At 38.9% G+C, this 13,919-nt stretch overlaps 1 protein-coding gene across 2 annotated transcripts; it reads right to left on the bottom strand.

Moving 5' to 3' along the window:
* Positions 1 to 412: 412 nt before the first annotated feature.
* On the bottom strand, positions 413 to 13,884 carry TOX4 (TOX high mobility group box family member 4). Of its 2 annotated transcripts, XM_011283124.4 has the most exons (9): positions 13,723 to 13,884; positions 13,443 to 13,511; positions 7,472 to 7,714; positions 6,383 to 6,643; positions 5,800 to 6,030; positions 4,185 to 4,265; positions 3,044 to 3,787; positions 1,902 to 2,065; positions 413 to 1,129 (listed from the first exon to the last, which is right to left on the bottom strand). In XM_011283124.4, the coding sequence occupies exons 1-9, from the start codon at positions 13,726 to 13,728 to the stop codon at positions 1,069 to 1,071; spliced, it is 1,860 nt and encodes a 619-aa protein (XP_011281426.2). In that variant the 5' UTR covers positions 13,729 to 13,884; the 3' UTR covers positions 413 to 1,068. The 2 variants fall into 2 exon arrangements, with proteins under 2 accessions (XP_011281426.2, XP_044915596.1); XM_045059661.1 differs by lacking the exon at positions 13,443 to 13,511 and having other exon boundaries at positions 13,723 to 13,745.
* Between the last annotated feature and the right edge of the window lie 35 nt (positions 13,885 to 13,919).

The raw sequence follows: 13,919 nt of genomic DNA, 5'->3' as shown, positions 1-13,919 counted from the left end.
GTTGTTGTAAGGGTTCAAACTAAATCAATGTATGGATAGAAAGCATTAAAATGTTGATTATACTGCATAGGATCAAAGTGATTAGCAGTTAGTACTACGTGAACATCGTAATCAAGAAGGGGGTTCTCTGGGACAGCATTTCTCAAGGTAAGATTTGATTTTACTTAAGGTTATCATTACCAGGGCCTTTATGCTCTAAACATTTGTTTATTCTGTTATGACTATGGCTTTGCTCGTCCTTTTTTTTTTTTTTTTTAGCTTATTTCCAAGGAAAATGAGACAAGCACATCTTAGATTTAACTGAAAACCTAGGGTGTACAGATAATTAGCCTATGTATTATCTAAGTGAAAACATCTCTAACTTATCTTTTAAAAGATATTTTATCAAACACAAGTGAACACAACTTTAGACTTTAGTAAAACCTCTTATATTAAGGATATAGAGTTCTGCCTTTTACACTCAAACTGTGAGGAGGATCATGGACTACAGAAATAGTATTTGTGAAGAGAAATAAATAAGAAACTCCTACACGATGGTATTTTCCCCACAGCCCAATGTGCCTGTTCTGTTGAGAACTTTTCTCAAAGTAATATATATAATAGGTGTGACAGCAATATTCCTGTTTAAGAGGTAACTTCTAATGCAATTTTTTATCCCTTTTAAAATGGATTCTCCTAGGCTCAAAGCTGAGTGTGCTCCCATCATTTTAATAATTGTTTAGGCAAGTCCTATGACAATTACACCAACAAGTTTCCTCAAACAATCCTCCCCCCACCCCCCCACCAGCCCTCCCTATGTTCTGCTTGTTCATATACCCTTCACCCTTTGCTGTTATCACTGCTATGTGTGCTTGTACTTGAAAGTAAAAAGCAATTCCAGATTACAGCAAACTCAATGGCCTTGCTCCATAGTATGGCCCCGGCTGAAGAGACAGGAAAGGGGAGAAGCACGAATGACATCATGGGTTGAGATCAGGCACTACCAGAAGCCCAGCTTGTGTTTTAAAAAGAGGCTCTTAGACATGTTCCCAGCAGGTAAGTCTTCACTGGCTTGGAGAACAGGGAGGACTATTTGACAAATACCACTGTGTTTGAATTTCTAGAGGCTACCCAGGCCAAGAAGACATCCCTAAGAGAGAAAAAGAGACACATAAACTCAGAATTACAGCCTAGATATATATATATATATATATATATATATATATATATATATATATATATATGTATATTTAAAGATACTGTCATTTTGAACTCTGTCATAAATAACTTCCTGGATAATTTCCTATAGCATTAAGAAGAGATGGTATCACCCAATAGGAATATAAGGGCAGTGGGCCTAAAAGATAGGTTCAGGCAATCCTAATTTACTGAACAGGATTTGACTCAGGAAATACCAATGCTTTGTTTCATGGGTATAGGTAAATCCCAGGAAAACTAGGGAGACGGGCAAAATCTTCAGAACCTCTCCCCTGCTCCCACTCCTGGCACACTTAGCGCTTTATTGTGGTACTTACCACTTACCATTCCTCCTCAAATTCTAATTCCCTGAGAGGTCGGATTTGATCTAAGGAGATACTAAGCTAATATTCACAGTCACTAACAGCTTATTGTGGCGTCATTTTTAAAAGGGCATATGTAACTAAATGTTAAAGAACATCTGTAGCAATGTGATATAAGCAAGAAGCGAAAACTGTTAATTATATCATCTTTGTCTACATGGCAAATGTAAGTAAGCTCCTTAAGGCAGGGGAACTTTTCCAGTAGCCTCTACAATCAGACATCTGTATAGCAGTCTAGTCTACTTAAGATCAGGTGATCCTGATCCCATGCTCGGGGTTACCATGTCTAACACAGTTAACTTAGTCATATCCGAATTCTACAAAGGGGAACTATAAGCTCACCTGCAATGCTTCACCACACATTCATTGCTGCAGTACTCATTGTCCCAGTCCTTACTCACAACAGGAGGATTCTCACAACCGGACCTCACACAGCGAGGCTGGGGTGAGAGTGTCACAGGAGACCCACTCACCAATTCAACATCCATTTGAGAAGGAGACTCCACCTGTGAGAGGAAGAGAGCACCAAAAATGAATTAGATTACTACTTACCTAACCAGCTAGTCAAATGCATTCTGGAACCCAGTGGAGCAGCAGGTATTACAGTCCTTCACATATGGAGGCAGAATTCTAATAGAGGAGTTCCTGGTCTCCCTTTCTTTATGCAGCTTTAGAACTTTGTCAAGCAGACTGACATGAAGATTCCTGATGGAATGCTGGCCACATGCTAGTACTCTTTAATTTCATCTGTCACTGACTTTGTTCCACACTTGAATAATATTCCTTTGAAAATGTCAAAAGTACAATGTGCATAGTGTCTGGGTTACCTCAACTAAGATTGGGAGGACTAAGAGAAGACAAAATGTGGTGCCATTAGAAAAAGGGAGATTCACAGTTTCTGCTGATGGGGGGGGGGGGGGAATTTTTCTTTAAAATGATTGCTTCCTTAATTGTGGAGCTAGAGTCTCAAAACAGACTCACATTTTATTTAAAATGACTACTGGTGATGTGTAAGTTAAAACTAGGGTAAGTGGCACCTGTCTGTGTCTCTTTGGAAAGACTCCATGATATGAACCAATTTTTTTCTAGCTATATCCCCTGTCCATCCTCCCACTTAAAACATCAAGCTAAGCAGGCGAGAGGCAAGAGATATGTAAGAACTTTTATCTCCAAAGTTTAGGATCCTTGGATAGACACCCGCTAACTCTATGCTTAGGCTGTGTTCCCTCTAGTAGAATGGCAGTATGACTTCAACTTAGTTAAGGAGTGGTCTGGGACAGCAGACCCTCCTAAATATTTCTCACAAGAACACTACAGATTGTCGTGGGTAGGACAAGTCACAGTCGCACGGAACTGCTACAGGATGTCTGTACTCCTGGTTGCCAGGCATTAAATGCTAGTAGCAACCTCCACCTTTATTGGATCAACCGAAATAATTAAACTTTTATACTGGTCTAGAGAAAGACTTAAAAACAGAGGCTCACCTCGGGAACTACATCCGTGATCATCTCACAGATTGTCTCAGGGGAGGTTTCCTCCACTGTATGGGCCTCAGGGCTGTTGTTCATAGGCCGCTCAGGACTGCTTTCCACAGCTGGTGGGACTAAGGTAGTCTGCATTTTCAAAGTGGGTGGAGGCACAATCTTGATCTGCAGAGGAGGTGGCTGCTGCTGTAAATTGATTCGAACTTTCTGAGGTGGAGGCTGTTGCATGGCCTGAAGTGGGGGAGGCTGTTGCAGAATGGTCACTTGCTGCTGAGTGGGGGGCTGAGGCATCTGTTGCAATGGAGGGGGTTGTAGTCGGGGTGGAGGCAGTTGCATAGAAGCTGCAGCTGCTGCCGCTGCCTGCAACACTGACCGAGTGACAATCTGGGCTTGTTGACTGGGCTGGATAGTGGCTGTACTGGTCTGGCCTAGTTGGATCCCCCGGGAGGTCACCACTGTGGCTGGGATAACAGTAACCATCCCTCCTTGAGACATAGTGATAGAAGAGGGCAACATCTGTTTGGTAATAATCAACTTGGTGATATTGGGCTGACCCCCAGCCCCAGAAGATGCCTGATTTGCTACATAGGAGGAAAGAGTGGAGTTAACAACAATGGAAGGGGATAGGGCAGGGGGCTCTGTTGAGGCTGGTGCTGGAGATGCTGGGTCAGCAGTAGCCATAGGAGGTGGAGAAGGAGTCTGTGATGGTGGTACTGGATCCAATTCTACTGTTTCCACAGTGGCCTAAAAAAACACCCCCCAGAAAAGAAAAAAAAAAGTCATTTGGAGATTTACTTTGTTCCCTAGAACATATTCACTCTAATCATCTCCCACGAAAAGACACATCACAGATTGATAAGAAAGAAAGAAAGAGAAAGAAAGAAAAAGAAAGAAGAGAAAAAAAAAGAAGAAAGAAAGAAAAAAGAGCAACTGTGGGGAGTAATAGTAAATAAGGGGGAGAAACTCAGAAAGATTTTGGCAAGGTTTATAATGGAAACAACAGGGAACCTGTTCTATACTTTTGAGCTTTTAATACTGCATAGTAGTAACAAGTCACACAGGTTTTTGGTGGTATTTACTTCTTATAACTGCTAATAAATAGCTCCAAAAATCGTTTTATTGGTTTAAATAACCCTCTTACCTGACACTCTTGATTGTCTTTATATGCAGCCAGAGCCTTCAGATACTCTTTCTTGGCAGCTTCAGTTTTCCTTTTATATACCTATAGGAAAGAGAGGCTGTTTAAAAACTCCCCATACTCCTAGAAAAGACCTATAATTCTGTATTATTTATCAATGAGTGACAACTCATTTAAATATTTACAACTCTTTTTAGTGAATACACTTCTGGAAGCTAGTAATCAAAACAACTTCCATGGCAAACTTTCTAGTGACCATGCACCTGAAGGTCAGCCAATCAGCAAATCTTTCCAGAGCAACTATACTTCTAAAGCAACACCAAACCATGCCCAGTTTTATAATAAAAAAAAACCTGATCCAAAAATTATGTAAGATCAGGAGTATGCTTAGTGTAACAAGTACATTCTCCCTTAAGGAAAGTGGCAAATTATTTGCAATCATGGCCACAAGAATTCCTCCCATCTTGCATACTTCTTCCATCAAGGGCTGAAACCTACTTTCCCCTCCTTTGAATCTGGGATAGCCCTATGAATTGCTTTGACCATGAGAATGTGGCCTAAGTGAGGGAGACAGACTTTGCTCCTAAGTCAGCCATACTATAAACAAGCCAGCCTAGTCTTTTGAAGGATGAGAGGCTATGTGAATCAGGTTGTCTAAGCTAACAGGTAGCACCAAATTGTCAGATACAGGAGCAAGGTCACCTTGGCCAGCCACACTAGCTGTCATTTGGCTACAATCACAAGAATGAGCCCAGGCAGGAACATCAGGAAAACCATCTAACCAATTTACAGAATCACAACAAATATTAAACTGCCACTATTTAAAGCTATTAAATTTGTGGTTTGTTGAGCAGCAATAGATAACTGTTATAAGTTATAATACATTTTAGCTTTTTGTTTCAATTAAGTAGCAGACTCACTTTGACATAAGACCTGGGGAATGTAGGGTAATGATAATTATAGCCATCTTCAATTTTAATTGTATCTTATGTAGTGTAATTTTCATTTATTTTTAAAATCCATATCAAATTTAGAGAGATTAACTATAGTTTTCAAGTTTATACTAAACCAATGTGAAAAATGTAAACTAAACCCTAAATTCAAACTTAGGGTAGTAGATTTTAGAGCTGCAGGTTACCGAGGAATGGCCTAATTTGACAGAAAAAAAAAAAAAGGGCTTTAGTAAAATTAGATTTGGTGTTTTTACAAAAATTATTAATTTTTAGATGGGTATTTTGGATTCAGTGGATGGCTGCAACTTCTAAGACAAAGTATGATCTATGAATGCTATAAACAAAGAGCTGATATGAAATAAGAGCATTTAAAAAAGTTTAGAAAGGGGAGCCTGGGTGGCTCAGTTGGTTAAGTGTCTGACTTCAGCTCTCAGCTTGAGTCATGATCTCACAGTTCATGAGTTCGAGCCCCATGTCGGGCTTTGTGCTGACAGCTCAGAGCCTGGACCCTGCTTCAGATTCTGTATCTTCCTCTCTCTCTGCTCCTCCTCTGCTCATGCTGTCCCTCTCTCAAAAATAAACACACATGAAAAAATTTTAAAGAAAAAAGTTTAGAAAAAACTTCTAAAGCATTCACTATCCACTATCCTCCATGTTTTGCTCACCTGTTTTTGTTCCTCTCCAAGACTGTCCCACATGGAGGCCACAATTTTTGAAACCTCCCCAAAAGTGGCATTGGGATTCTGTCCCTTGATGGCAGCCTGTGTGTCACGAAAGAATAAAGCATATGCTGAAACTGGTTTCTGGGGTTCATTAGGATCTTTCTTTTTTCTCTTCTTTGGGGCCTTCTGCTTTTTCCCTGCTTCCACCACAACTGTCTTCTGGCTGGGAATTTGCTGTAGGGAAAAAAAAAGAGAGAATTACAAGGGGGAAGAAGGAAGGATCATGTCTGGAGAACTGTAAGAAAAGGACTTTTATACGGGGGAACTAACTAGGCACATGGATGTAATTTTCAGAAATGCTAAAAAGAGGCAATAGGATTAAGACATTAGTAAAGTATGTGAGGACCAATTAGAATGGGGATTGGGAAAGCATTATAAACTGTAGATTGAGAGGCAGGACCCCATACCCAGAAAAGAGCAGAGGAGATGGCAGGGCAGGAGCAAATAATACTGAGTAGGCTCTGTATGCCAAGAGTTTTATCCCAGAATATCATGGCAGATTTGATTTTGGCAGGGAATGCCTCACCCTCCGGAAATCCTCAACACCATCCTCATGAAGTGAACTAGTAGGTGAAGGGGTGGTTGAAAGACGATCCTCAGGTGACTGGGCAGGTGGCAGGATGGTGCCACCCCCTAAGCTCAAACCAAGTTGAGAACTCAGTTCTGACTGATCAATGGTGGTCAACTGGCTATGCCCCATCAAGCCAGATGTCATGTCTGTCATTGGTACATCAATTGTAACAGGTGGGTTGGCACTATACTGAGTTCCTATAGAATGGTCCAAGTCCTGAGAGAAGCAGAAGGACTAATTAAACACTAAATATAAAAAAACACCACTCTTTCCCCCCACTGAATTCAGGACAGTTTATACTCTTGCTTACCCAAACTGTATCATCGTTTAAACACTAAACAAATAATTTGTCTACATATAATAAAGTACAGTCACTTCTTTGTATTCAAAAGCCTGTTCCAAAATAAAAACTAATCAGAGAAGTCTTAATTTTGGATAATTTAAAGAACAAATAAGTTATTCAGTAATCTGGAGATGGTGATGACACACAGGGTAAAGAAAAACTTCCTCCCTGTACTCTCCTACAATAGTGGCTTTTAAAGTTGCAATACACAGGCAATCAAGAGTAAATAAGGCCAATGTTAGAGATGTATGGCATCAAATATAGTGTGAAGATGTGCTACTGATGAAATGTGCTGGAAGCCCAATACACTGATTTTTAACACATACTAAACCACAATGAATACATTTGGTTCAGACTGTTTTGGAATAAATCTCTCAACATGCTAGCTACCACACTCACATTTTAATCCTGGGCTATGAAGGTAACAATAGAAGGAAAAAAACCTTTTCCCCCCAAAGCCACAATCCTTTTCATATTAGGGTGAACACAGGACGTTTTATAATTTAAAACTAGTTTTCAAGTAAAATTGATTCAAATGATAAATTACGTTCAAGGGAAATTAAGTCTTTGTTGGTGAGCCTTTAACCACAGAATGAGAACCAAGTAATACCCAAGTGTAGTAGGGAAGAGAGAGTCACTTTTAACTCCCTTAACATCATGCCCATGAGCCTGGGTAAGCTTGATAATGTCTTGCCCCTTACCATGGTCAAGCCCCCACTCAGGAGCCCCCCGCCCTGCTCCATCAAGCCATGGGTCATGCCCACAGGCATGTCCAATGTCTGGACCCCATATTGGGCTGAAAAGCTGCCATCCTGAGAGGAGGAAGGGTCTGCCAGGTCATCAAAGTGGCCAACCACATCTGAGACAGCCAGTGAGGGATCAGAATCCAAGGAGATAGGTGGGATTTCAAATTCCTCATCTCCCAAGCTTGGTGTATGGAATGTCTGTAGGGGGAAAAAGGGAAAAAAAATTAGTGGGAAGAGGAGGAACTGCATACTGCTAAGTGAAGAACATGGCTGGGTACTGAAGTTTCTCAGTGTACCTCTTTTCAGCCTGGATCCTATTTTTTATCAGTTTCTTTGGACCTATTTAATTTTGCAAATAAACCTCTCTTCCTCATACCTTTGGTCATATGACATACAAGGCTGCCAGTATAAATCACAGTTTTCAGTTTTTTAATCTGTTTTTATCAATTGTCCTATCATGCTTACAGTTCTAATGAGTGACTCTCTTGGCACCACTAGTCCGAGGACCCAGTCTTTATAAATTGTTTTGCCTGTGACGCCTAAAAACTCTCAAAAGATTCTAATAGACAGCAGTTGTTTTGCAATTATACACCCAAACTATTAGACCACAGAAATTCAATGTCAACCAGTTATACTTTTGACTGTTGTTTTAGGTTCCTTTGAAGCAAATCCTAAAAGGTACTGTCATGGGAATGATATGCTCTTCTAAAATATCTACACTTAAGAGTTCCATCTTAGAGATCATGATGTTAACAACTAGTTAAGATTCCCATTTGTACAGCATTTTTAGAAAACCCAACAATGCCAAGATAAAGCTAATACTCAGGAGAAAAATTTTCACAAGAGCTACAGCCAAAAGGCAAATTGGTTCTCTAAAAGATTCTTAATCTCGCTCTGACAGCCTTTCTGTAAGAGAGGAAGAAAAAGAGTACTCTAGCTGGCTATAAAACTCAATCCCTTCCTCTGAATTCAACTATAGTAATATACTCTTTTTATACTGAATGGATCCACCATTCAGGGAGCCGACAGGCTAATGTCTGAATGAAAATATATTAAATGCCATGGTTCCTTTTAGACATTAAAAAACTAAATTAGTGACATGTGCAGCAAGAGCATTATAATTGCAAGAGACTTTGGTGTCAGAGAAGGTCTAGGTTCAAGTTCCAGCTTTGCCACTTACTATATGATTTTGAAGGGGTTTTCCTCATCTATAAAATCAGAGTTGTAATGGCAATCTCCTTATATTGTTATTATGAGAATTAATGGGATTTAGTAACAAAACTTTTATCACATTGCCTTATAATTGCTTAATAACTATTAACCATTGCTATTAACAATATTAATATCCTAATTATTAACTTGAGACCTACTAATCAGTTATCATACATAAATGGAATTTTAGAAACTTTAAATTCTATCAGCCCACACATGGCATAGTAAATATCAACTGATTCTGATCAAATTCAATAGGTACCCACATTTTTTTCATGATTAAACAATGAATTCTTTAAGAGTTCCTCAAGGTTTTTATAGACCCACAAAGGGTCTCAGTAATATCACTATTTATTTTTTTAAGGTTTATTTAAGTAATCTCTACACCCATGTGGGGCTTGAACTCCCAACCCGGTGATCAAGAGTTGCTTGCTCCTCTGACTGAGCCAGCCAGGTGCTACACCATTTTGATTTCAATGAAGACGTTGTTAGAAAAAGTATTTCCAGCTAGTAGAAACTAGGGGGAAAAAAAGTATGTCTGTGAAATGCCTAACCTTTCTGAATCTTACTGGTAAACTGAAAACAGTTTCCTAAAAGACAAAAATATGTATATAGCTACATTTCTACATTTTCATTCTCTAAGATCCTTACTATTTTACTTAACATGGTAAAAATTTGGTAGTTGTCTAGGATATAACATGAGAGTGGCACAAGGAACATAGGAGCCGGCAGTTCTTAAGGAAAAACTTAAAATCTAAAACTAAACATTTTTCAGTACACAGCTTACAATTCTTCTTACTGCGTGAAAGTTCTTAACTTACTTTCTGAAATTTTAGTTTACGTAGGTTCATGTGACATTTTTCAGGAAGAGAGTACAAAGATTTCTACCAAATTTTCATGTGAACAAGGTTATGGGGATCGGAAAAAGGATCCACAGAAACATATACTAAATTAATAGTTGTATAATGGTAGTTTTCAGTTTTTTTATAAGATACAGACTGCTTTAGCAAAGCAAAAGATGCCTATCTTTTTCTGCTTACCAGAACAAATAAAAAGGCAACTCTGCCAAGATGTGAAAATGATACTATTTGTTAAAAAGAACTAAAAAGAATAAAAACTCATATCCCAAACAAGAGACCAGTGTTCTGCAAAGGACTACCCTTCATAAACCATCTGGACTGCTCTCATGGATAACACTAAAAAACCAGACATGCAGAGATTCCACTGTATTAAATTAACAAGGCATTCTTTCTATGCACCACCCCCTGGAATGTGGAAACAGCTTTTCTATTCAGTATCCATAGCTTTAATGTTTTTTTTTTTTTTGGGGGGGGGGCTTTGTTTTGCTTATGTGTTTGTTTCTTCCCTAAATAAGAAAAGTAAAATAATAGCAATGATCAAGAATACAGAGGGGTAAACCACATGCTAGAATAAACACAAGAGATTCACTTTAAATCTCTTTTACTACCACAAATGACCTTTAACATTATGGGGAAAAAACCAATAATGGATATCTAGTTATTTTATTTTAGTGGGTCTACTACATAACTCACATATAAAACAAAGATACAACTGTAGCAAATATTAAAATAAAAACAAATAATTTCAACACAAAAGGAGAAAACAGGAACATGATGTAGCTACCCTCTCATTCAGCTTTCTCCCTCTGTGTTAAATTTGTGGGTCTTTTTGAGGTAAGAATCAGTTTGGGAATTACAGTTTATAAACAAGGATCCTCAGCTATTTAGAGGACCAAAAAATAAAAACATGATCTCTCTCTCTTTTCATATTTCCGCATGCCAAGACACACAACCCACTATTTCTTTAAGTAGTTTGTGTAGATTATTCATTTTAAAGAAACTTATTTTAATCCAACACCTATTTACTCATAGATACACTGGCACTATGTATCATTAAAATAATTAATTGTTCTAAAAAGTGCTATAGTAGCGAAAATCTTAACTATTCAGCCTGAAATAATTAAGTGATTCTAATATTATAAGTACCTTTCCTAATTAAAAATAGGTATCTTTATATTATTTTTCTCTAAGTGCTCAAAGCCTAGTATCATTATGTAAGAGCCAACCTGAATGAGGGAAACAGATTAAACTCTCTTCAGATAGTATAACTTTCCTGTCTCAAGCAATATTGTAACAAATGCTAAGCCTTCCTCTCTGGATACTTACTCTTTAGAAATTTTTACTATTATTTCTTATTTTATTGAGGTATAATTTGCATTAAATACACAAATTTAAAGTATATAGCTCAAAGAATTTTTATACATGTAGACATCCAATTAACTACCACCCAGATAAAAATACAGAACATTTCTACCTAAAAGATTTTTTTATGCTCCTTCTGAGTCAATATTCTCTCCTTTCCACAACAGGTACTGTTATTCTGATTTCTATAAACATAGCGTGACACTGTCTATTCTTTATTCATTAAAAAACAAACTTATATAGTGTCTACTCTTTTATGTCAGGCTTTTTACTCAACAATATATTTTTCATATCTCCCAAGGTTCATTTATTCGTAGTTGATGACCTTTTCTATTGCTGTGTAGTATTCCTTTTTACAAATGTATCCATTTATAGACATTTGGGTTGTTTCCGGTGCTTAGCTATTATGACTAAAGTTGCTGTAAACATACATGTTTTTCGTTAATATATGCACTCATTTCTCTCATGTATACCTCAAGGAGTAGAACTAAACTGGGTCACAGGGTAGGTATATGTTTATCTTTAGTAGATACTGCTAGTTTTCCAAAGCGATTGAACCAATTTATACTTACATCAGTAATGATTAAGAGTTATCTACATACTTGCAAAGTCTTGTAATTGTCAGTCTTCTTAATTTTAACCATTCTAGTGGGTGTACAGTCATACTCATGATAATTTTAATTGGCATTTCCCTGGTGAGTGATGACGATGACACTCCTTCATATGCCTAATGGCAATTTGGATACCCTCTTTTGTGAAGTGTGTGTTCAGTCTTTTACCCATTTTTAGGTTGGATTCTTCCTTTTACTCTACATAAGCATTTGATATATTCTGAAAATGATGTGTATTAAAATATGTGTATTAAAATATCTTCTCCCATTCTGTGGTGTGTCTAGTTCATGTCTGAATGATGTCTTGATGAAAAGAAGTTCCTAGTTTCAATGAGGTCCAATTTTCCAGGTTTTTTTATGGTTAGTATTTTTGTGGGCATCTATCTTTTTCTGGCAAGCAAACCATAAATATCACTTTTTCCAAAAAACAATTTAAGTATCACCTAAGTTATATTTGGGGTAGTTCAAAAAAAATTTTAAAGGGGAAGGGAAGGTGAATAAGTAATGAGAACAACTGTTAGCAATGACAGAGACCTAAGCTAAAGGAAGATACTGAAATTTAATTATGAGCTTCTTGGCAAAATAGTTTTGTTTTCTTAGTTCTTAAAGTCATAGAAACAAAGGATACACTCAAACCTGGGAAGTTTCTGGAGGCCAGTGTGAAATTTACCCCACTCTAAATTTAAATCTGATTCAGAAGAAATTGGCAATGATGCACTTTCATGAGGATGAGGCCAATGTGAGGTTTACAGCACTCCAAATAATGAAATTAAACCACGGAGGTATCATTCAGAAGAAACTGGCAGTAAGACTGGAAAGTACCAAGGAGATTTCAGTTTTTTAATTTTTTTTTAAATTTGTCGCTCATTTGATTCACTTTCCCCTCCTTACGAGAATAATAAGCAATAATAGCAATAAAGAAATTAAACTAGCAACTATGCCTTGTCAATCTAGTTCTCGTCCATGAAAATATTAAAGTTTACTACAGGATAAGCATATTCAACAGCAATCGAAAAAACTGATGGAAGTGATTCACTTCACTTTTGGGAAAAAAAATATTAAAATCCTCAAAAAACATTCTGGAAAGCTCAAGACTGCAGTTTTTCAAAGACTGGAAAATTTATTTTTGTCTGTTCCAAATCTTTCTCTTTCACCCTGCCTAAACAAGTGATAGGAACTTATGACAGTATTTTAAGCAAAACTTTTTCACAAATACTAAAAAGCACTTCACCATAACCATTATTTCTACATCACAACATCATAAACTATTATTACAGCCATTCGGCAGCTAGGAAATTTGTGACAGAGTAGTAACCTGCCCGAACTCTGAGTCACTGGCAAACAAACACATGTTGTACTCAACCCCCTTCATGTTTTCTGGCAATTATTTCCTTTCATCTTGTCACTAGCAAAACAAACTTCTAGGTAAACATAACTACTTTAAAAAAAAAAAATCCCTGAGCCGGAAATTTAAGCGAAATAAACACCCTACAACAGATAGTTTCAAAAATGAACACATGTGCACCAGTTAAGTAAACTCCCTCACCCCGATTTATCTTATATATTTTCCTCCCGCTGCGATCCCCCATGATTCTTATTTCTCCCCAATGAAAGGAAACAATTCTACCCTGTCTTCCAATCCAAAATCACTCTGAGATGGGTTAACTCTTTCCAAAGTCCTGCTTTTCTGATGACAGCAGCTTCCCGGGCCTTCCCCTTAGTCTTCATAGGCTCTAGAAGCAGCTGCCACTGTTCTCTGAACACCAATCGCGGTCCCTGGTTCCCAGCCCCCGGGCACCCGCGTCCGCGCACTCCTCCCCGCCGCCCTACCCCACCGCTGCCTCAGGCCCTCCCCCCACAGCGTCGGCAGCTCGTGCTCACCTCGGCCCCTGACAGGAAGGGGTGCGAGGGCCCTGTGATCGTCAGGTAATTGTCATTTCCTCCGGGAAACTGGAAACCAAAAGAAAGCCGCGGGGATAAGTTAGGGGGAGTAAGGAGTTAGCTTGGAGCGACGGATTCTGTCCCCGACATTCTGACAACACTCCCCAAACCCCGCTCTCTTCTCCCCTCCCGCCAGCCGCCTCTCCACCCGGCTTCCCGCCTCTGCTTCAACCCCGTCGGCCGCGCTCTCTCGCCAGCCTTCTTAATGCTAGGTTCCTACCTCCATCTTCACACAACGGCTACCACCGTCTCAGTCCCCTCATCGCTCCCACCGCCCCCACCGGACTCGGACTGCCGTCACTTCCGCAAGGACGTGCGTCGCTCTCCGTTGATTGGAAGGAGCGCCGTGGGGCTATTGCGAGTCGCGCCGGGAAGGCGGAGCGGACGGAAAGGATAGCTACCGCCCCCTGGATCTTG

The sequence above is a fragment of the Felis catus genome, chromosome B3 (genome assembly GCF_018350175.1).
Source record: "Felis catus isolate Fca126 chromosome B3, F.catus_Fca126_mat1.0, whole genome shotgun sequence".
Classification (NCBI taxonomy): domain Eukaryota; kingdom Metazoa; phylum Chordata; class Mammalia; order Carnivora; family Felidae; genus Felis; species Felis catus.
The sequence above is the reverse complement of the archived record's forward strand: the minus strand, read 5'-3'. Positions and strand labels throughout refer to the sequence as shown.

Excerpts from the sequence above, each read along its gene's own strand:
- TOX4 (XM_011283124.4), bottom strand. Across the intron at positions 6,644-7,471 it reads TGAGTGGGGGCTTGACCATG|GACTTGGACCATTCTATAGG; the intron begins GTAAGGGGCAAG and ends TGCTTCTCTCAG. Across the intron at positions 4,266-5,799 it reads TTGGAGAGGAACAAAAACAG|GTATATAAAAGGAAAACTGA; the intron begins GTGAGCAAAACA and ends TCTTTCCTATAG.